Source organism: Hippoglossus hippoglossus, chromosome 17 (assembly GCF_009819705.1).
Source record: "Hippoglossus hippoglossus isolate fHipHip1 chromosome 17, fHipHip1.pri, whole genome shotgun sequence".
NCBI classification, from domain to species: Eukaryota; Metazoa; Chordata; class Actinopteri; order Pleuronectiformes; family Pleuronectidae; genus Hippoglossus; species Hippoglossus hippoglossus.
This window is the reverse complement of record NC_047167.1, coordinates 8,215,412-8,237,446: the sequence shown is the minus strand read 5'-3', so window position 1 is coordinate 8,237,446 and position 22,035 is coordinate 8,215,412. Positions and strand designations below refer to the sequence as shown.

The 22,035-nt window shown below is 41.6% G+C and overlaps 1 protein-coding gene across 1 annotated transcript in view; it reads right to left on the bottom strand.

Annotated features, from left to right (window-relative positions):
- Positions 1 to 21,077, bottom strand: part of slc1a7a (solute carrier family 1 member 7a) — a 31,632-nt gene extending 10,555 nt beyond the window's left edge. Inside the window, exons 1-5 of the mRNA XM_034613469.1 lie at positions 20,937 to 21,077; positions 13,540 to 13,619; positions 4,293 to 4,508; positions 429 to 471; positions 1 to 105 (exon numbers count right to left, since the gene is read on the bottom strand). The exon at positions 1 to 105 is cut by the window's left edge and continues 127 nt beyond it. Of these exons, the coding sequence (XP_034469360.1) occupies positions 1 to 105; positions 429 to 471; positions 4,293 to 4,508; positions 13,540 to 13,619; positions 20,937 to 21,077 (585 nt within the window). The remainder of the gene's footprint in view (positions 106 to 428; positions 472 to 4,292; positions 4,509 to 13,539; positions 13,620 to 20,936) is intronic.
- Positions 21,078 to 22,035: the final 958 nt, after the last annotated feature.

Below are 22,035 nucleotides of genomic sequence, written 5' to 3'. Positions count from 1 at the left end.
GTCATCCTGGATGCCGTAGATGTAGATCCTGCGCGTGGTGGTCTCATCCAGGAGCTGAGCCAACGTTGGTTTGGGGATGAGTTCTGGGACTCTCTGTGTTCGATACTTCAAAAACAAAAACACCAGAATGAACATGACACAGAACGTAGATGTGCGAAGCAGCAGGTTCTCTCAGTGTGTCACTTTATAATACCAACATCTCCAGCTGTCAGAATGGTATTTACTGGTAAAGATGGGCACATTTTTACGTTCCTATTTGATTCCACTTTAATATTCATCTAATACAAAGAGTTGCAGAGCAGAAGAGAAGGTCCGAAATATTGCACCATTGGAAATTGTTGGGGGATGCCATCCCCGCTAAACCAAAACGAATCAAAATCCACCCCCCTTAAAAAGTGAGTGTCTTTGCCTTCATCACTTCAGCTTACCTGTTGAAATGTAGCTTGAACGAGGTTGGCTGGAAACATGTTGCTGTGGAGGAGAATTGTAGGAAACATGTAAGTCCTTCAGTGTATGGCATCGGTCACCATAAACGTAACACACACACGTCATTTAAAAGTAAAGCACAAATGTCCTTCAGCCACAGAAAGAGATGTAGTGCAAATAATAATAATAATAATAATAATAATAACTTCAATTCATAAAGCGCCTTTCAAGAGACCCAAGGACACTTTACATTTGTTAGTAGGGACAAAAAGAAAAAGGGAAATTATTCACACAAAACAGGATAGAAAATAATGACAATAATGAATGAGAGTACAACACAACATGTATTTGATGAAAAGCATAATTCATTGTCATTAAGGATTCTTTCCTGTATGTCTCTTGGTTTTAATTGGCTTTGAAACAAAATCTTTGACATCAAACCATGCAACACATGCAATATGTTCATCCTCACAAAGAGTGAATCTGCAAGATATCAGCAACTTCCTCAGATCTACCTCCTCCCTCTACCCCTGAAAGTTCCCTTTTTTGAAACAGGTTTTGATTCTCTTTGAGTTAATCTCTTCCTTTTGTGACAGGCATTCATTTAATATGTGTAAATCAACCTGGATTCACCTTGTTCCTGTTCCCCTATTATTTTTAGTATTTCTCCCTAATATTCTATCTAGACTATAAGTTAATGTGTTTCTATGTGGATTTTCCCATATCCCAATGACATGCACGTTTCCCTCTGTACTTAAGTGCTCATATGTAGTTGTGAATATGACTGATTCACTGATTGTACTCAGTACCCAGTTTGAGCTGGGACATGGTTCCATAGCCCTGCAACCCTGCACACTATGGACTATATATGATCATATCAATGGGTGGATGGAGATTTATACTGGAATCACTGTAATTAAAATCTCTCACAGTTCAGTAATTTTTCAAATGAAGTCTGAGGATTACAGCACAGCTACGTAGAGACTGTACATGGTATAGGAGAAGGTCAGCAATATGAAATACAAGTTCACATTGATGATGCAGGAATTATCATTTCATAGATAAATATCTATTATTATTCATAGAATTACCAGAATTTCCTAATGTAACTGGTTCTGCCAATAGGACAATGTGGCTCACGTCCACATGCTGAAGTGTCCTTGAAGCCCGAGACACATATTCTAAAGCTTTTTCTGATAATTAAAAATGTTTGTACCAGTAATAATTAATTCATAATTCAATGTAATAAAATATTGAAAACAAACTACTTTAGATTGAAGAAGACCTTTGATGAATCAAATCCCAAAGGTAATAAACACAATAATTGTGGACAGTGGAACCTGATTATTTTTCAAACTTTGACTCAACCTTTAAGACATTTAACACAATCCCATTAAATCAGTTGAGGAAAATTGAGTAATCTATTTATTGTAACTTTAGGTTGTAGATTATTATCATGTAGAGAGTCTTTTTAAAAATATATATTTGAATGTGTAATCAATACTTTCAATGGACTGATCAAATCATAAACAGGAGGGCAATGCAGCCGCCTCCCTTTGTGGGGCAGAATATGACTGAGTGGCAAAAAAACAATATCAGTTATTAATTAATATTAATAATTATTCCCAATATCATTTTCATCAAAAGCAATATAACTAATGTTTTGTTGTTTATCAAGTGTTTGTCATTCTCTGCTCATAAAAGAGAGTTTAAAACAACAACCTTCACTCAGGAGCAATAATCAGCATCTGACCCTATAATAAACACTAATGTGACCTTTATGGTGATAATTATTATCATCTACTGATATGAACATCTGATCTCGACATAACTTTTGGCCATACCGTCCAGCCCTGTAGCGCAAACTGCAGGCTGCTGAATAATTGTGTCATTCCACAATTCAAACAGCACATTACAGCTGCAGAAGGATTAAAGGACATATTGCATTTTCCAGCTCATGCATTAAACAGGGTGACATTAACGAGTCAGAGAGAGTGTGGGCCGACATTATGGTGCAAGTCACAGGGTGAGTATTCTGCACGGATTTGACCACTGAGCCATTCAGCAGCCGGTCCTGTGTCTAAGACGGCAAAGCAGGCTAATGAACCACTCTGACCCCTTTGCCCCCTAATAAATCCAAGTATGCCCATATTCATACATACTGGGCTCATTATACATACTTATCACACAGTCGCACACGTAAACACACGCCCGCAGACAGCCAGGCCCATTTGTGAGAGGACCAACATAGGATGCCTGCATGATAGATGAAGGCTGTAAAGAAGCTTTGCCAGTTAAATCCAAAGCACAGCTGTGCTCTGTGACACACACATAAACACACACAAACACACACACACACACACACACACACACACACACACACACACACACACACACACACACACACACACCCACAAACACATACACACACACACACACACACATACACACACACACATACAAAGACACTTCACCATGTGATGAGCATATAGTGCGATGTCATGGACTCAGAAAGTTTATTATCTTGTTGTTTTGTACATTTTGATTAAAAGTGAGTCATAAAAAAAAAAAAGACTCACTTTTGATTCTGTTATTGAAACTCTGAAATGCTAACAATGGAACCAGATTCAACAAGATGTCAAAACATTGCTTTTAAATGTCAAAGTCTGAAATATTTTTTAATGAAAAAAACACACAGTTTTCAGTTTTCTGCAGTTCACAGTTCTCAGTAGCTCCCTGCTGCCTTTAGCCCACTGACCGACTGTCACACTGACACAGTGGCTCCCAGGGCCTCGTTGTCATGTTTCCCACTGTGGGTCTGACCTAGACTCACCTCTAACCTATGCCTCGAATGCAGCACCGGTCCCTCAGCAGCACTAATTAGCTTAGCACGATAACCCACTGGTACACGAGGCTGCAGGCTTTACGCTCTGACCTCGAGCACCCCCCCCCCCCCCCCCCCCCCCGCCCTGTCACATGAGAGCGCACGCGGAGCTAGAAATGTACAATCGCAGGTATTAATAGACAGGTGTAATGACGTGGTGTCGTGCACGCAATCAATTATAATCCTCACAAAGTTTGAACGTCTCTCTCTCTCTCAGTCGTTTACAAGGTGTGAAGCAGAAAATTATATTTAGTCTCAGTGCTTGGAAATAGTTTTCCCACTTAGTCTGCTGCCATGGGTACTGTTGTCAATATTTGAGATTTCATTTGCAAATTCACCTCAAACACAAATAAAACATTATCTTGCATCTCTCGATTATCTTTTTGGTTTCATTTTGGTTTTGTTCTTTTTTTTAAACATATAAAATATATGCCTGTGTTTGATTTCAGTAAAAATATCGACAATAATATAGAAAATCACATAAGAACAACAGAGCCTGATCCCATGCACACAGGCTTTATTATAGGATAATTCTATAGAGCACTGGTTCCAACCCTTAAGGCTTACGATCCTTTATAGCCAGTTAATGCCTACTCATAACCTTACATCGTAGGTTGTATATACCCACATGAGATGAGCTTTCTTTCAGTGCTTTTCTTTATTTCTTTCCTCTTCTTCTCTTAGAGAATAACACATAAACCACCAAGGTTTTCATTCAACCAGTGATTCCGTCTGGTGCTTTTTATATGTAATAGTCAGTCTTGGACAAACACTCCGGTACAATAGATTCTCATGAATGTCCTGTATATGAATTCATGTCAAGTACATGTCTGCCTGTGGCCCTTTGTCTCTTCTGTGTGTGAAGGCAGAGTCGTGACATCGATCATGCACCTCACATTCACTCTTCCATAAGAACGATGAGTTTCCTCTGAGCTAACTGACACTGAGTGAGCGATGGAGGAGAAAGGTGACGACCTCTTACCGAATGAGATCCAGCAGAGCGTCAGCGGAGCTGGTCATCGGCTTCTTGCTCTCCTCCGAGTCCTCCTTCTGGGCAGCTCCACCCGGGTGGATGATGTACACCATGACGATGCCCACTACCACGGCAACAAAGGTGGTCCAGAGGTAGTAGGAGATGGTCATAATGCCCAGGCGGCTGGAGCACTTAGCGTCCAGGGCGGCGAGACCAGACATCAAACTGACCAACAGAAAGTAGAGACACAGACAGACAGACAGAGAGAAAAGCTCATGTTAGAAATTGAGAAATGGACAGTGAGCTTCAGTTCCCCCCCCCCCAGAGGGAGAATGAGTGAAAATGTTCCTCACTGACAGGCTGCTGTAGATATTCAGTTTCATTTGCAGAATCTGTAGTGCATAGAAACAAGTGACAGTTAAGCTGCAGGTTAATGGGTTATAGGCCTAGACTGCATTGCATTATCCTTGCTTCAGTCTATGCAGGATATCTTTAATTTTTTCCCTGTAAATGTACAAACCAAATTTTGGTATGTCTTTTGAAGTATGTCCTCTTTCCTCTCGTCTGTGGGGCCATACAGAGCTTCGCAAACCCTCCTCTCTCTATGAGGGAGAGGAGTAAACGTGGGTAATCATAAACATTATCAGCCGATGAGTGCAATTTGCATTTAAATGGGGAAAACCTTGAATAGCGCTGTTGTAGAGGCATTCATTTTCACTGCGCCGGCATGGAGACGTTTGCTGCAAGGTTTCAAAAAATGAAAAGCTTTACACTGTTCGCAGCCTTGTGTAGAAGTAATGAAAAAAAAAACATGCAGGCAGATGTGGTTGTGGGAAGATGTTGATGAGATGGCAACGAAGGAGAGTGAGGAGGAGGAGGAGGAGGAGGAGGAGAGAGAGTGTCAGCCTGTCAGTTTTAAAAGATGAAAAAATAGAAGGGTCACAAGATTATGAGGGTGTGTGTTTGGGAGTGTGTGATAGATCTGTGTGGCAGCAGACCATCCATATAACCCTGTGTGTGACTTCACATATGACAGTGTCAGGAAGTATGAAAGTGTCGGGGGTAACAGGAATTTGAAGATACGTGTGGACAAGGTCTATTCATCCATTATTTATACCGCTTATCCTTTGAGGGTCACAGGGGGAGCTGGAGCCGGTCCCAGCTGACACACCCTGGACAGGTCGCCAGCGTATTACTGGGACAAACAATCATTCACACTCACATTCACACCTACGGCCAATTTGGAGTCTCAGTACACCTTAACCCAACCTTAATGTCTTTGGGCTTTGGGAGGATGCCAGAGTACCATTTTCTGCCCGGGTAAATAATATATTTTCACAAAAATTACTTGGTGCCGAGTCACTTGTGCAAGAATTAAAGCCACACTTGGTTTGGACTGTAGCCTGAGAGAACAACATAAGTGTGGTGGGAATGTTTTCATATTTCACCTAAAGTCCATATTTTTGTTCACGTTTTGTTATTCTCCTGTTGTCATGTGTATATTAGTTTGCGGAGCTTTTAGTTTGTTAAATGACATCTTGTTGCGTGACCCGGATCCGCACTGTACTGATATGAGAGCTGTAGACAAATAAACGCCCCGAACTGGCAGGGCAAGAGTTGTCCTCATTTTTTCCCCACAACATTAACAAACACAACGCAGAGTTTGAAGGGAAGTTTTAGCCAGACCGGCTTACATAGGCAGGTGGCTTGAAGATAATTTGTATCTCTCTCGAGTCACAAAGTGTTGGCTCATTGTGGGAACTGTTGGGTGTCTCTTGAGATAATTAATAATAATAATAAAATGTCATTGAATTCAGATCATTTTTGTTGAGATTTCGTTCAATTAAGTTGAATCAAAATCAAAGCTGTGTCGTTGTGGCAGTTATAGGTTGATGGCAATGCTAAAAAATGTTGTGTGACAGTAGCAGGAGGAGAGATGAATCATAAAATCATTGAATTGCCTCAGTAATGACAATGTTCTGACGTTACAGGCATTACAGTTAAACACCAGCAGTAACTTTAGCCAACAAAAGTTACAAAATAACGCATCAATACTCCTGAGTGTACTGAGGCAGGTTGGAGGATTTTAAACTCATCTTTTATTTCTTCTTTCAAAAAGCTTTACAGTCTCACGTTGAAGGACCATTAGAGATGTGGTGTAATATAACCCACTTATATTGCCTCACTCTCTTCGATGACAAGCTCTGCAGCGTCAGTGTGGCACCATTTATCTAACAGCTGTTACATGCAGTCACTGCTGTGACCGTCCCTCTCTCTCAGATTCATAGTAGATGAGGTGCAGCTCAATGCTTGCAGGTATCTGACCAACTGAATCTTCTGCTGCAGGGACGGTGATCTACAGTTGACCCTACACTAACAGGACATTTAGGAAAAGCATGTGAAGCTCTTAGATGAGATCGAGCCTGATATCACAGTCATTACAGACTGCAGTAAATAGACTAAAGTTATAATTATACTATCAACAATGTGGTTTTCTTGTCTAATCACAAGAAAGCTCTGGAAATTGACTGCCAATGATGGAGAGATGTGACCGGAGCTACAATAACATAAAGATTTGCAGCTTGTGTGAATACCCTCGAACCCCCCAGTTCTCCTCCTCCTCTGACTTATCAGACAACAAGTGCAGCGGCAGCGGCAACAGCTAAGGGGCTTGTCCTGCGCCGGTCAGGGATTAGACGATCTCCGGCAGGAAAATCAGGACGTTATAAGTAGAAATCCAAGCGGAGGTGGATTCACGGCACAACAACAAAACATCAATCTTCTGGGTAATGGCAGGCAAACAGTTTCAACTGGATTGCGCTGCGCTGCGTGTCCAGATGTTTGGTGCCGAGTTGACATTAATATTTTTTTTCCCTATTGCAGCTGTTTTGGAAAACTACGAACTGCAGCCAAGAGATCAAAGAGGGGAAACAATTATATTTGCTATGTCAGGGATTTACCTCATGACCTTCTCCTCCTCCTCCTCCCAACTCTGTACATATATATCTGATGATAATATCACAGTCACATGTTGTATTTTTGATGGAAACTAACCACAATAAAATCTTCAGAGTGAAGTGATGAAAAACAAAAAAGGAATATATTATTCAAACCACCTGCTCATTTGCTATAAAGATCTTTTAGATGTTTTAACATATAGAAGTTTCTCCTTTGATAAGCACTGTTGGTAGTTTTGTATTCTGTATTTTATTATGCATAAATTCCTTGTTAACAGTTAAATGCTTCACACAGTGCTATAATTTTATTATGTAGCCAGTGGTAGCTCATTCCTTAAACTCAGAACATTCACCACTTTGGTTGAAGTGAAAAAAAGGCTCCCCCGCACTGACCCCCAGAGCGCGATCACAGTGGGTTCACTGTGGTCTCAGCGCAGAGAGGGCTACCTGGTTGATCCTGCCAGTAGCATATGCTTGTCTCAAAGATTAAGCCATGCAAGTCTAAGTACACACGGCCGGTACAGTGAAACTGCGAATGGCTCATTAAATCTGAGAATTAAATTAAGAAAACAAAATCACTGACATTACATTTTAACTGCTAAGATTAAGATCTATGATCAGATATTTTAGTAACAACAGTGGGATGTATTTCTACTTTACTCATAGTATTGTATTTCTACTCTACTCTATTTTTGCTCTGTTTTTGGTCTCCCCCACCCTGAAAAAACCTAGCTGCCTAATGCTCCGTTGTCCTCCTGCTGTTTGGTGCTGGTCTGGTAGAGAACTGTAAGTTTTTAGACCTTTTTTCCAAAAAACAGGTGCCTGCTATGGCCAAAAATGATGATGGGATTGAAGTTTAAAGTTTAAAGAGGGAACTGCAGACTTGAGTGATAAATCTTCCAGGGCACGTCACTGCAAGCATCCCCCTTTCACACACATTCAATCATGTCATCCAATGTCATAAAAGACTAGATTAAAGCAGCTTTCAAATAAAGCCATACTTGTGACCCCTCATTAAAGGTCATGGCCTTCACGAGTAGCATCTTCTCTGTCACTTCAAACATCTTGCGACCCCTCAGATTGAATGACTGGACTCTATACTGAACACCGGCATCTACAGTTCACTGAAATCTCCTCCCTTTGCTCTCTGATGTCCGAGTCAAGGTGGGATTAGAGTGTCACCTGTCATGGGTCGCTTGCTTTAATTGTGAGGATTCGATAACATGTAGAGCAGATCTGCCACAAGGTTTTGGGCCATGTGGGGCTTACAGTCCTCAGTGCTTGCCTTCGCAAGGGACGCAAGAGCATTACAGTAATCCCACGATGTAAAAGAGAAGGCAGAGGCTCCTTGGAGGAGGGTTGTCCATGACATCCACAAAGACACTGTGGCTTTTGCTTTATCAGATCAGAATAGGCACCGGCTCTGGTTGATGGCACTCTCACAATATGATGTTGCAGGAGTATCTGTGGTCTATAATGTCACACTTTAACAACAGTCTCAACCCAGAAGCTCACAACAGCTCCGACAACAGGTACAAGCCCAAAATGCACCTGCCACAACATGGAGTAGACAATAAATCAAATTATCATATTCTATAGTCAATCCTCTCTCAGCCCATGAAGTATATGAATAACCTGAGCTCACTGAGCATTCATACGTTGGATTTGTTTGTATGGCAAATGTCAGTTTGTGTCAAATGGAGCGATGCTTGCGAGCTATAGTTCAGGCAGCCAACTGGAGCTGCGCTGCTCCAGTCATGTGACATGCCTCTCTTTCCACAAGCCTCTATAATACATAAAGAAGGTGTATTTAAGCTGCAAACATTTCCCATCACCCCCTTTTGCTTGTTTGCTGCTACAGCGCCACTGAGTATTGCTGCCAGTTGATTCAGCCCCTCCACCACTCCAGCCTCCACCTGTAGCTCCAACAGGGGGGTTATAAATATTTGCTCGTCACCGCCATTATATCTATCATATCAGGGGGAGTGATGAAATCGCAGCTCAGACTGCAAACACTATGTTCTGCTGCAATATAAATTTCAAACTTGGGTTGTCTGACTTATTATTTTCATTGGGGGTGCTCCGTGGACACCATCATTTAGGTCTCAAGGACACACTTGACACCCTGCTGACAAGAACGACTTTGAGTGCAACCAGTTCAAATGAAGGTCAGGGCAGGTTGATGTTATAATGCGCTTTACTAACTATGAACTGCTCCACCAGTTTTGTAGAGAAGCAGGGAAACAGGACATGTCAAGAAAGGCTTTAAGGATTTGCGAGTTTTCTGCTCTTCATTAACATCAGTCTCAGTCAGGAAGGAAAGTCCTCACACTGCTGTGTATTTATCGGTCTCCCTGTATTAGGACATTATAAAAAAAATTCTCTATTAACCTTTTGTTGTTCTAACTCCACTGCCTGACCTGCCGAGCAGCCCATTAACACCGAGCCCACAGGTCTGGGTAGAAACAAGAAAACAATGTACAGTCTAGAGGGAAACTGAGCCGGGCTGTCATTTAATGAAGTACAAAACACCAGCATGACACAAAACCCTGCATGTGTTATATATGTCTCTGTGTTATTAACTCAACCGCTAATAGAGGACTGTAGCATCTGTTTCAAACCATATGTTGGTAGAAAAAAACACATTTACTGCAGAGTGCTAAAGATTTAAACCTTAATGAATAAAATTAAAAAAAAGAAAATTCTGTCATGGACCTTGCATTACACAGTTGAGGTTTTAGCTCGATAATCTCTGGACAGAAAACGTAGATACTCAGGCCTGGTCACACCAGGAAGTGTATTTAATAACAAAAGTGCTGTTCATTTGTGTATAATGTTTTTCTGATATGTAAGTTTCATAAACTTAATAAAACAATAAATCTCACTGACTTTTTGTTCGAGGGAACCACTTCAGTCAAGCGGAACTTGGCAAGGATTTACTTTACTGCTACAAGCAAATTCTCTATTCATGGTCATATTCATGTCTATTTTCACCTTTGAAAACCCTCAAACTGAACCTAACCCTTCTCACACATGACAGCACCCACTTCAGGAAAAAGGGTAGTAGATTCAAACTGAACCTTCTGCTGACATTATCAACAAAGTACAAGTGTAAATAATGTCAGCAATTGTTGGTAATTTCCTTGAGCGACCAGGAAACCAGGTGATCGATCACTTTGCTGTTGTGTGAGCAGCGGAATCAAGCAGGGATACGAGACATCAAAGCAAGGTGACCCATTAAGAAGAAATTATGGGAAATACTGTATGTGCTGCTCCAATGAGAACAAATTAAAATAAAACGTTTATTACGTTTAATTGAAAGATTTCCTCTGCACCATAGAAAAAAACATTTCCACCTGTTTATAAAAATGTGAACAATAGCCGTAAAGAGGACACCCACTGCAGATTAATCACTGTACATCCATTGCGATTTTTCCGAGAAACTAACGCCTACAGTCGCTTCACATTTCCACAAAACAAAACCCACCTGCAGGCTGAATGTAATTTCTTCAAACCTTCTCAAACAATTAGCAGAGCAAACTATGACCGTCAACACTCTGAATATGTTTGTGCAGATTCTGCATATCATTAAAATGCTCTTCACCTTTGACCTTCATATCTCAGCCAAAGCGTTGGAGAAGAGCTTCGAAGGGCTTTATGAAAAAAAAGTCCATGCTGTCTTAAACTAGATACAGCAAATAAACTCAATGAAAAAAATGTTGCCCTATTTACTTCTCCATTTTAATTACAATCTCAAAAATAAAAGGTACACGGAGCATAAGGAGGCAGTAAGCGGAGCGGCCATTGATTCTGCATGACGCGTTCATGGGATAATCTGGTTTCCGCTTTGGCTGGTGCGCAGATGGCCCTGGGAGGGAAGAAAAATGGGAACAGGCAGGCTATAGGGCTGGGGCGGATATTCACCCCTAGATAAGCCCTACTGTACCATGCGCCATGGACCAGCCGGTCTCTGCATCCTGATCCAGATACACTCTGCTGTCACCCGCGGCCATGACAGAGAAAGAGGAAAGCAGAACTGTAGTTGTGTCTTTTTGTCGGACAGATATGCAGACATTGTGCGAAACACCTCCGACTGGGAGGGAGCAGAACAAACCTGCTGATTTCAAAGTGCTATCTGTGCCTTCATTATCCATTATTGCCTTCACTGAGTCACAGGCAGGCACCCGGACGATTGAGTGCGCTGCAGACTCAACAGCACCAGCCGCAGGAGCCCATGGTCAGAGTGATGTTTACCCTGAGTGCTTTTACGTTCCCATGATCTGAAGCAGTTTGTCGAACTGCATTTGGCCCCCCCCGCCTGCATGCACTGTTTCAGATTCGATGTAATTAACGTCTGTTTTCCTCACGTGCCTCACGTTTGGCCGGGACTGAAGCGATCTCCTGCTCTGAATCTGTGGAACTGGGGGAATGGAGCATGCTCTTACTGCCGTTTGCCATTCGCTGAAACTATGTTGAAAAAAGACCGGAGAATATACACGAGAGAAAGCCCCAGGAAACACTGACAGATAGAGAGATGTAGACAGAGAGGGAGACAGACAGAGACAGAGAGAGGCAGGGAGGATTAACTTCTCATCCAGTCTTTGCTGTTGCATAGATTGTAAGTAGCTTATTGCACAAAGCAGCCTGCATGGAACCGGTGCGTTTGCATGATTTGTTTTGGGAGTTCTTTTGTGCGTTGGACATCGTTGACCTCGTGCAGGGCAATTGAGAGCTTTGGGCCTAAAATAGTCCAACTGGAGGAGAATCTGGCATCGTGTGCGCATCAGAGCGTCAACATCCAAAGCTATAAAAGGGCAATGAGTTTACTGCCATATAAACATTACTCTTTAATCCTTGATGTTAAAAAAAAAAGAAGGTAATTGGGTGCAGTCTCATCTAGGTTTTAATCTACCGTAATCACCATGCAGAGACACAGCCAGAGGGACAGATCCTGAAGGTTACGCACGAGAAAAGCTTGTGACGCTGAAAATAAATTTGATATTAAAATTAAACTTTCCATTCAAAGGAAAGTCCTTAATCAGATACCTCTTACTGGAACATTCCCCTTTTTGTATTATTTTTGAATAAGATGCAAACCATTTCTGTTTGCCCCTTTAAAAGAAATTAATGACACTAAATTTGGGACTGTTAATCCTATTGTCCTGTTAAATTTGTTTTATTCAAATGAAAGACTTATTTATACAGTAATATTTATTGGACCTTTAAATCCATTTCCTTTTTTTCTTCTATATTTCGTTTCAAAGCCTTTTTATGTCTTGTTTAGAGCCTTTTGAATTGCCTTCTCGTAGTTGAAAGGCACTGTACATATAAACTGTCATTTCCAACATTTCTTGTAGGTCTACTCTAATAAGAAGAGCCTGAACCTGAGACAAATATAAATAGTATTGAGCATTTAAAGCAAACTTGTGTTTTCAGTGTATGAATACTATAATATTTCTATGAACAATTTGACTCAAGGCTGATGTTTGCTGCAGCCGATGGTTTGGTAGGTCAGGGAGGGTTTAACAAGAAAAAGATAGAAGCCACGTCTAATAAAAACAGCTGAGAGGTGCATTGCTACGTATAGAGATATATTGCAGTATATAGATATGTGAGGACAGACAGTCAATTCTCTCTGATGGCACTACAAAGCTAATTTAAAAAGCTCATTTTGATGCAGTCCCCGTTTCCTCCGAACATTCACATAGTCCCCTGGTCAAATTTCAGAATTCATCTGCTCAGAGAAAAGACTCCTATTTCTCAGATGGCACATTTTCTAAAGTAATATTAACCACTGTCAGAGCAAAAATGATACTGCAGCATGTCACGCTTTGTGTGTGCGGAGGTGGAGGAGAGTCACAGTTTTTCTCTCCAGTCGTTACACATCTCTGTTCAGCTCAATTTCCTTTAATTTTGCTCAGTTCCTTTCAGCACAGACAAAATAATACTGAAGATTCCGAACCAAACATACATGTTTGTGTTTTATGTTCCCCTATAATTCTTCTCCTCAAGTACAACCCTGCACTGAGAGTAAACATCTACCAAGATAATTACAACAACCTTTATCAAACTTGGCATTTGGCACACAAGCGTCCATGTGAACATGTGTGTGTGTGTGTGTGTGTGTGTGTGTGTGTGTGTGTGTGTGTGTGTGTGTGTGTGTGTGTGTGTGTGTGTGTGTGTGTGTGTGTGTGTGTGTGTGTGTGTGTGTGTGTGTGTGTGTGTGTGTGTGTGTGTGTGTGTGTGTGTGTGTGTGTGTGTGTGTGTGTGTGTGTGTGTGTGATGCTGTTTTTTCTTACCTGGATACCACAAGGGGCAAAATCAACATTTTCAACATCCTCATCAGCAGCTCTCCAGGAAACTGAAAGTACTTTACCTCCTGCGAGTGAAAAGAGGAAAACACATATTAGAGCACACAAATAAACTATACAAGGTAATTACAGGATGTTAAGGCAGTGTAAAGAAAGGTCTTCCTAATTGCAAAATGGCGAAATCTGTTGCAGCTCTTAAGAATACAAACTTATAACAGGAAAAGGAAACAGGGAACATATTGTATAAGGGCTTTCAGGATACAATCGACTTTGAGATTATTTTCCTCCTCCATAAAAAACTGAATAAACATTAGAAAAGCTGTAAATCCCCCAGAACACCTCAGTCTGTCACTGACTGTCTGCTGTTATAGTGATTAATCTAGTGGTTCTTTGTTGCTTTGCCTCTCCCAGAGGACACGGAAGAGGAGTTATCTGTCCTTTTTACAGACTGAAAAGAAAACTTTTCAACATTTTCAACTAGTGCCTTCAGGCTAGCTGGCAAACTACTTGTGTGTGTGTGCGTGTGTGTGTGTAAATGTCTGTGGTTTTGATGCAGTGGTGCAGTGTTTGAACTAAATGCCAACTTCCTCGTGCTGATATGTTCAGGTAGCCTATCACCACGTTCATCATATCATTTTAGTGTGTTCGTTTGGAAGTCAATATGATGTATGTGCTACACAATAAGTGCATGAGTACTGACCTGAACAGCGGTAGAGGCCAAAAATATCGAATCAATGACAGAGATGAACGTGTTGTTATGTCGGTTACTAGGGCAACTATGTGTGCTACAGAAGTAAACATAATGTAAAATATTGTTGAACAACTGGACTATTATATCACATTATTCAACAGTGGTCAAGCATATGAGCACTGAGCCGCAAGTGTATTATATCATTACATTTACGTAATTCCTCGCAAAAGCAGTCGCACACTTACATGCACAGCTTTTCTCAACAATGTTCAATCCAGTTGAAATTTCCAGATTCTGCAAGTGGATTTTTAGGAGGAATTTGAACGATATACATTCGATGGATTATGGACTGAATAGAAGAAGAACTGCCATGGCTGCTTTAAATGAACACAGTGGGACCAATGGTTGACAATTCCATGCATTCTTTCTCGCGGCAGCAATATCACCCAATGCAAAACAAAAATGAGCTGCATTTCTTTAGCGATTGTCTACAATGTACGTAACACAACACATGACAGAAACGCGCCGCAGTTACAGAAAACGACAACGGAAGTGTTTCCAGGGGACAACTAAAAGTGATGGACACGTCCGGTTGTTTAATTGTGTGTATTTCGTTGTATTTCGTATTTTTTGAATTGGAAGGCTAATAGTAAGCAAAACGTCAACGCTTGGTTAACATTAGACATCTGCAGTAATATCTGAATCATGCGATCACAATGTTACAATAAATCCAAAACATTACAGTTTAGCTCATTTTCCAATATCAGAAGGACACAGATTTGAACAACTCCAAACTGCAGCAGCAACAACAACCGGACGTGTCCATCACTTTTAGATGTCCCCTGGAACACTTCCGTTGTCGTTTTCTGTAACTTCAGCGCGTTTCTGTAATGTGTTGTGTTGTGTGTAATGTGTTGCGTAATACACACACACGCGCGAACACACACACACACACACACACACACACACACACACACACACACACACTTTTAATAGCTCTTCTCAACTGACCATTCGCGGAGCAGTCATGGTCCATTGTGGGTCCAGTGTCTTGCCCAAGGACACTTTGACATTTTGATTAGAGTAGCCAGGGATCGAATCATTGACCCTCTGATTAGTGAATGACCTGCTCTCCTCTCCCCCGAGCCACAGCCACCCACAACCTGACAACTGTCAGAAAGTGGAACGGACTGCAGGGGTCTGGTAACTTCAGTTCTTTCTGGCTTTCTACTTTATTATAATGCGAGTGAGCCACAAGAGGGGAAAAACCCAGTGGAAAAAACAAACAGAAGTGAAGAGAAAAAAACAAAACACTTTAAGTACAGCACATCTGTCAGATGATGGAGCAATAAAAGCTTTTTGCTCCTGCAGTGAGTGTGCTTTTAGGCTAAATGGCTGAGTGTGTCTGTGTGAGGTGGAAATACATTTCTATGTTTTGTTTTGTATTTCCTTCCTTGAAAATAGCATCAAGAGTGTTTATGTGCATGCTTGTGTGTGCGTGCATGAAGGACAAACAGGTCTCTCTGTGAGTCATGGGCCTTGGATACATTTTTCCCCAACTATTAGATGTTGCAAACTTTGCCTCCATCCTAAGCTCATAGTAAAATGTTTCCACTGTCTGTCTTTATTACACTGTTGCTGTGCCCATTTCTGAAAGACAAGGGCCTTTTGTCAGTCATTTCCCTGCATTGAAACATTGACCGTATATTGACAAATATTTGTTAACTCTCAGATCTATGAATAATTATATATCAGGCTGTGATTGGTGAGATCATAGTTAGATCATATTGAAGATTATGTGAATATTTCTAATTGAGCATGATTGCAGTGGGATTTTCATTATAATTGTTTTACTAAATGTGGTTTAAAGGTGAGTTTTTGATTATAGGCTGCATGTAATCTTAACCACTTTGCAGCACCTCAGTTACTATATTTAAACTTACTGGATGGGGAAGTGCAATACATTATTGTGAATGCTGTTGAGCAAGATTTTCAAATACATAATACAAATTTAAGACTAAATTTAGTTGCTTTTTTGACTGCAGCTCACCAACGTCATTAGGCCGGCACTGGGCCAGACACATATTAATCTTTCCAGCTCCACTGGATTAAATGGAAGCTCTGCTCTTCATTTGCCCTTTGACCTGGTCAATCACAGTATCAGAGCTCCATTGATGAAGAAAAGAGCATATGCGTAGCAGGAACTATCACAGAAGGATTTTGTCACGGCAACAGCGGACGGAAGTGTGTCGTGAAGGTAAAAACCAAAGCTGAATTTGAGGAGGAATGAAATGTTGCAAGTACGGTGGGTGGGAACGTGTTATTGTGGTTGGTATGATACCATCAAAAATGGTTTCTTTTTTAATCATTTATAGGAGCAGTTTCTCAAGACAAACACATTTCATGAATGCTACGTATAAATGCAAACACGTAGATAACAATAACAGCGACACCTGCATTCCGCCCACTTGCTTTCACCTTGTATTCAATGTAGTCTGAACTCAACTCTCTGCACCTCTGTCTTCATCTTCACCCTCCCGGCTGCCACACGCTAATCCACTTCCTTTTCCATTGTGACAAGAGCGAGCAACAGAGTGCTTCCACAAACAATTTAATTATTTTGCTGCTTCCGAGGGATTTAAATCATCTTTATTTGTGACCTATGACAAAAAAAAAGTACAAACAAAAACAACAACTTGGGGAGCCACTCAGTGTTGCTGGCATTTTTCACTCATCACGAGTGTTTCACCTCAGGTTCAGGTTGCTCTGGAGTGTTGATGTGTGGCACTCGTCCAGTGGCTAATGGATTTTTTTTTTTCTACTGAGGTTGTAAAATCCACCCGGTTGGCTCAGCCGGACCCTAATTTCTGATATGTGTGACAGACACACAGAAACAAAGCTGTTTTCTCCCTTAAAAACCACATTCTCTCCAAGCTACGTTATCCCAGTATTTGTTTTCACTTATTTCAAACCTCAGTCACCGGCAAAGACAAAAAAAGCAACTTAGAGTTTTGCCACCTTAAATACTAATTATTTAGCACAAGGTATGTACTCGTATGTATGACATAATGTGTGATTTCCTAAAATACAATAAAATCAAGTGAAAGTTGAAGATTCTTCTTCTTGGCCTTGGAAAATGTAGACCTGAGTAAACTTGTCCAGGACGAGTAGACTTTACTGCTCTGCGACAATGCATTAAGCTCGACATGGACTAGTTGCTGATCATGTGATGCTCGCAACATGGACATCTCAGAGGAGAGAACACGTAAGGAGTCTGGGTGGGTTACAAATGGGAATGGAAATATATTTCAGTAAAGAAGAAGCCTGTCCTTCGACGGTTTAATGTGCAAGTTGATCCTGAAATACAACCAAAGTAGCGTGCAGACTCCTCTGAAGCCATCTGCTATCGCTAGTTAAGGGTATGATCCAAATCCTCTCAAGAGGCAGTCAATGAGTAACTTCAAGATGAGTTTTTTCAACATTTCCCTATCTAACATTATAGAGATGTATGTATAAATAAAAAAGCCAACTACTTTTTTCTATTTTACAATGTAAAATGTACTTAGACCTTTTAGGTTGTTCCTTTTCCCAACTACTAACATGAGGGAGACAGATGGAAACATTACAGGCGAATTTCTGTCCCTTTTCCGAGCTGTGACGTCTTACAGAGACAAAGACTGTAAGCACATCTGTCACTCGATCAGCACCCTGCATTCTAACAAGAGACACAATGGATAACAACTTTCTATACAGTCTATGCACACTGTGTGGGAAGGCTATACTTATGATGATAGCAGCAACATGGGGGAGACAGATGTAAACATTACAGGTGAATTTCTGTCCCTTTTCCGAGCTGTGACGTCTTACAGAGACAAAGACTGTAAACACAACACGTCACTCGATGAGCACCCTGCATTCTAACAAGAGACACAATGGATAACAACTTTCTATACAGTCTATGCACAGTGTGTGGGAAGGCTATACTTATGGTGCTAGCAGCAAGAGTAAGCACAACCCCTGAAGTAAGTTTTTTAAAGACACATTTATCAACCGAAGCATCTCACCCAGAGGCTCCCAAACTGAAACAACCCGCAGAGGAGAAGCAACTGATCATGTATCAGGTCTGCATGAAACCCTGTGCACGGCAGCTAGCAGCACAATAGGTTTACACAGGGAAACGTTCTTCAGTTGTGCTGCTTGTCTGTGGAGGGGCCACGTTCGCTGGGCAACGGCCACAGACTGTTGAAGCAACACCTCGCTAGGAGCAGCAGGGGGAGGTGTGGCCGGCAAAGCCTTTGTTTTGCTGCAAGATACTGTCGTATCAAATTCAAACACTGGTTAAGAACTTTCTAGACCCGATTCCCTCAAATTCTAAATTCCAACACGTCATCGTTTGAGACCATAGACTGTATCTAAAGATGGCCGACATGACTGCTCCCCAAAAGTGAGGCTAAAGCTTTTTGATCGCCCCCTGGTGGCTGGCTGCAGTATGGGTCGTAAACTTCATGTTAGTGTATAGGACATGGAGCAAACTAAAAAGTCAAGGTACATCTCGAATACATTTTTCCCTTTTGCCCGAGTCCAAATTTTCCCGGTAAGTTTGGTTTTATTGGATGCTATAAGGTGGATTACAACTTCAGGATTTACAGCAATTGGTTTAACCTGTGTATCAGTGCGACCTCAATACCGCAGCTCCATTCCCCGATCGCTACTGCACAGAATCCGGCTCCAAAAGATGTCATCACCACAAAATGGCAGCGTTCGTATATGGGATATTTTGGCTTCATTTGGAGAAGCGTCGTCCATCTTTATATGAAGTCTGTGTTCGAGACACATGTCCAGGGTTAATCACCATCACAGAAAAGAGGTTAAAAAGCAAGAGGCTTGAATGTGTGAACACTTCTTACGTGTGCTGTGTGTGATGGCAGACTATGTGGTCTCCTAAACCTTCTCTTGACACAAAACAGTAAAACTATATTTTGTGTAAATTGGGCTTCAGAGACAGACACTTATATCGAGAGTAGCTACTGCAAGTAAAGTAAAAAAAAAATAGAACTTCAATTTCTTTTTTGCACAAAATACACCCATGAGCACCATGACTGCAGTCACTTGTTCAGAATCAATTTAATTCAATATCTTGCATATTGCTTCTGGTAAGTGTTTATATTAAACTTTGGCTGGACAGGACAATATGAGGTTAGACAATTTGCTTGTTCTTTGGGATGAACTCAGTCCATGTGGCCCCAAGTGTGACCTTAAACCGAGGGAAATTACAGAAAATGTAGGGAATGAACATCCATTTTCAAGCACTTATCCAAGCACTTATTTTCCACAGAGAATATGCTTCGCAACAAGTATTACCCATATTAACTATCTTCACCAGACCATGTGGGAGGGTAAAGTGGTTTAGCCTTTTGTTCACATCACCGACGCTGCACTGTGAGCACCAGCAGCAGCTGTCGGTGACCAGGACATGGACATCGACTCCTTTTAAAAACAACTCTTTTTAGAAATTAATTTAACAACACATGCACAAACATTACCTGGAAATGGCTACACACATACACTTACATGCAAAAGCACACATGCACTCCCAGATTATGCCAAATTTTGTTTGACACACGCTCTCTCAGCAGTCAAAGCATTTTTTGAATTAGTGGAACAATCAATACAACGATCTCTTTTTTTCATTTCTTTTCCCACAATTTTGACCTTTTCTAACCCAAACGGTTACAGTTATAATAATGTAGCTGCCTGTAGAATTGTGATCTCCATAATCAGCAGCTCCCTCTCAGCATTTTCCTGAAATTCCAACAATTTAATTCCACTTCCCTCTCAGTCATGTGTGAATTATATAAGTGAGGACCGATGGTATGTTGTTGACTCCATGAGTGATTGTCAACTAATCTCCCCACTGGCCGCCCATTTCCATGGATACTCTGAGAGGCTACCGGCAACCTGAGTGACTGATGACAATCTCTTTAACGTTTTAAATGAGCAGCCAAAAAAACATGGAAAATAAAAAATAAAACCTATTTCCTTGCTTTTGACGATGTCTTGTGCAATCACTGTGAGCACGAGGTAGCGGACGCACCCTGGAGGCTTATTTACGCTGTGTTTTTGATGCTCTTTTGCAGTTCGAGTGTGAACGGTGGAGGTAAAGAGCCTCACATCAGTCACTGAGGGGAAACTGAACACCTATCCTTTCCCTTTTTGCATCCATCTGAAGCACAATCGATTGTTCATCATGAAACCTGTATTTTTGCAGAATTAGATAAAGGCCCTCTTATAAAAAAGTTTTTTTTGGATTTAAAGTGAATTTGTGCGTACTTGGTTGTGGGGACTTTTCTTCCACCTGGGGACGAACAGCCCAACATGGTTAGTCTCCTAAGTCTTTGAATGAAGGATTGAACGCGAGTCAATACAATGCTCTTACAGAGATTGTGGTGAATAATTGGGTGAAGTGTGCAGCAAAAGGAGTGGAGGTATAAAAGAGGCAGATGCAGTGAACAGGGAATTGGGTAATCTCTTGTATTAGGAGTTGTGGCGTCTGAATCCATCTTGGCATTTAAGGAGAAGACGGGGGGGTCACACTCAGATACTCGCATGGGTGAAATAAGGCAGACGGGGGGGGGGCGGGTGTATGGATAGGTGGGTAATATGTGTGGGGATGGGTCTTTTTTAACCAACTGACCTGCTCGGAGAGCTGTTTGCCTCTGAGGAAGAAGCCCAGCAGGCAGCCAATGACCACGGCCAGCACAGACAGGATGAGAAGCCCGTTCTGCTTGCAGACATTCTTCACCCGCCCCCACACTTCGTCCAGAGCCACCGCCATCCTCCTCCACTACCTCCTCCTCCTGCTGCTTGTCCTGGTCCTGACTGCAACGTCGCAACCCCCCCCCCCCCACAGAGAAGACCAACCCTTTTACCACCTATTCAGCCATATAGAGCCAGCCACAGAGCCAACAGCCGCCGCACAGGAGGAAATGGCAGGACTGTGGCTGCAGCAGGCGAAGCAGGATAGATAGATGCAGAGAAGTGATGTGAGAGAAGTAACAACCAAGAAAGAAAAAGAGTGAAGAAATAAAAAGTTGGGATTTGATTAATGGAGGGGGTTGAAAAGTCAAATTAAAGAGGAAGTCGTCCGAATATAAAGCACTTCAGGAGTTTCTGTGTTCGTCCTCTGTCCTGCTTCCTTGGTTATTCCACGGGACTAAAGGCATCAAACTGTCACTCTGTTGATCTCTGTCTCTGTCAGTCACCTCCCTCCCTGACTCCCCTGCCTCCCCCACACATTCCTCCTGGTGGCCAACAGGGGGCTCTGCGACAGCTGGTGGTATTGTCATCAGGGTTAATACTAAGATCCTATTAGGCCATGCTGCACGACTCAGATCTAAGGCTGGATTAGAGAGCTCTCTGAACAATTGGACAGTGGATTGTTCCAGACCCCAAAAAAAAAAAAAAAAAAAGACAATTGTGACAAAAGTGACATGAGGTAAAAGAAGAGCACCAAACAAAAAACATGGCCTCGCAGTCCTGGTGCGTTTTTTGTGTTTCACAGAGAAACAGTGCACAGGATAAAGACACAACTCAAGGTTAAATTGCACGTTCACAAGAGGGGAACAAAAAAAAACGTGCAATCAACGTGTTAGCAGTGTAGATCTCAGAGTGACATGATATCACTCCTACCTTTCCTGAATTGATTCTACGATTAAAAAATGGATCAGTACTTCATTGTGATATGTAGAAAAGAAAGAGATGTGAATGTGCATGCATGGGAATAAAACTGAAAC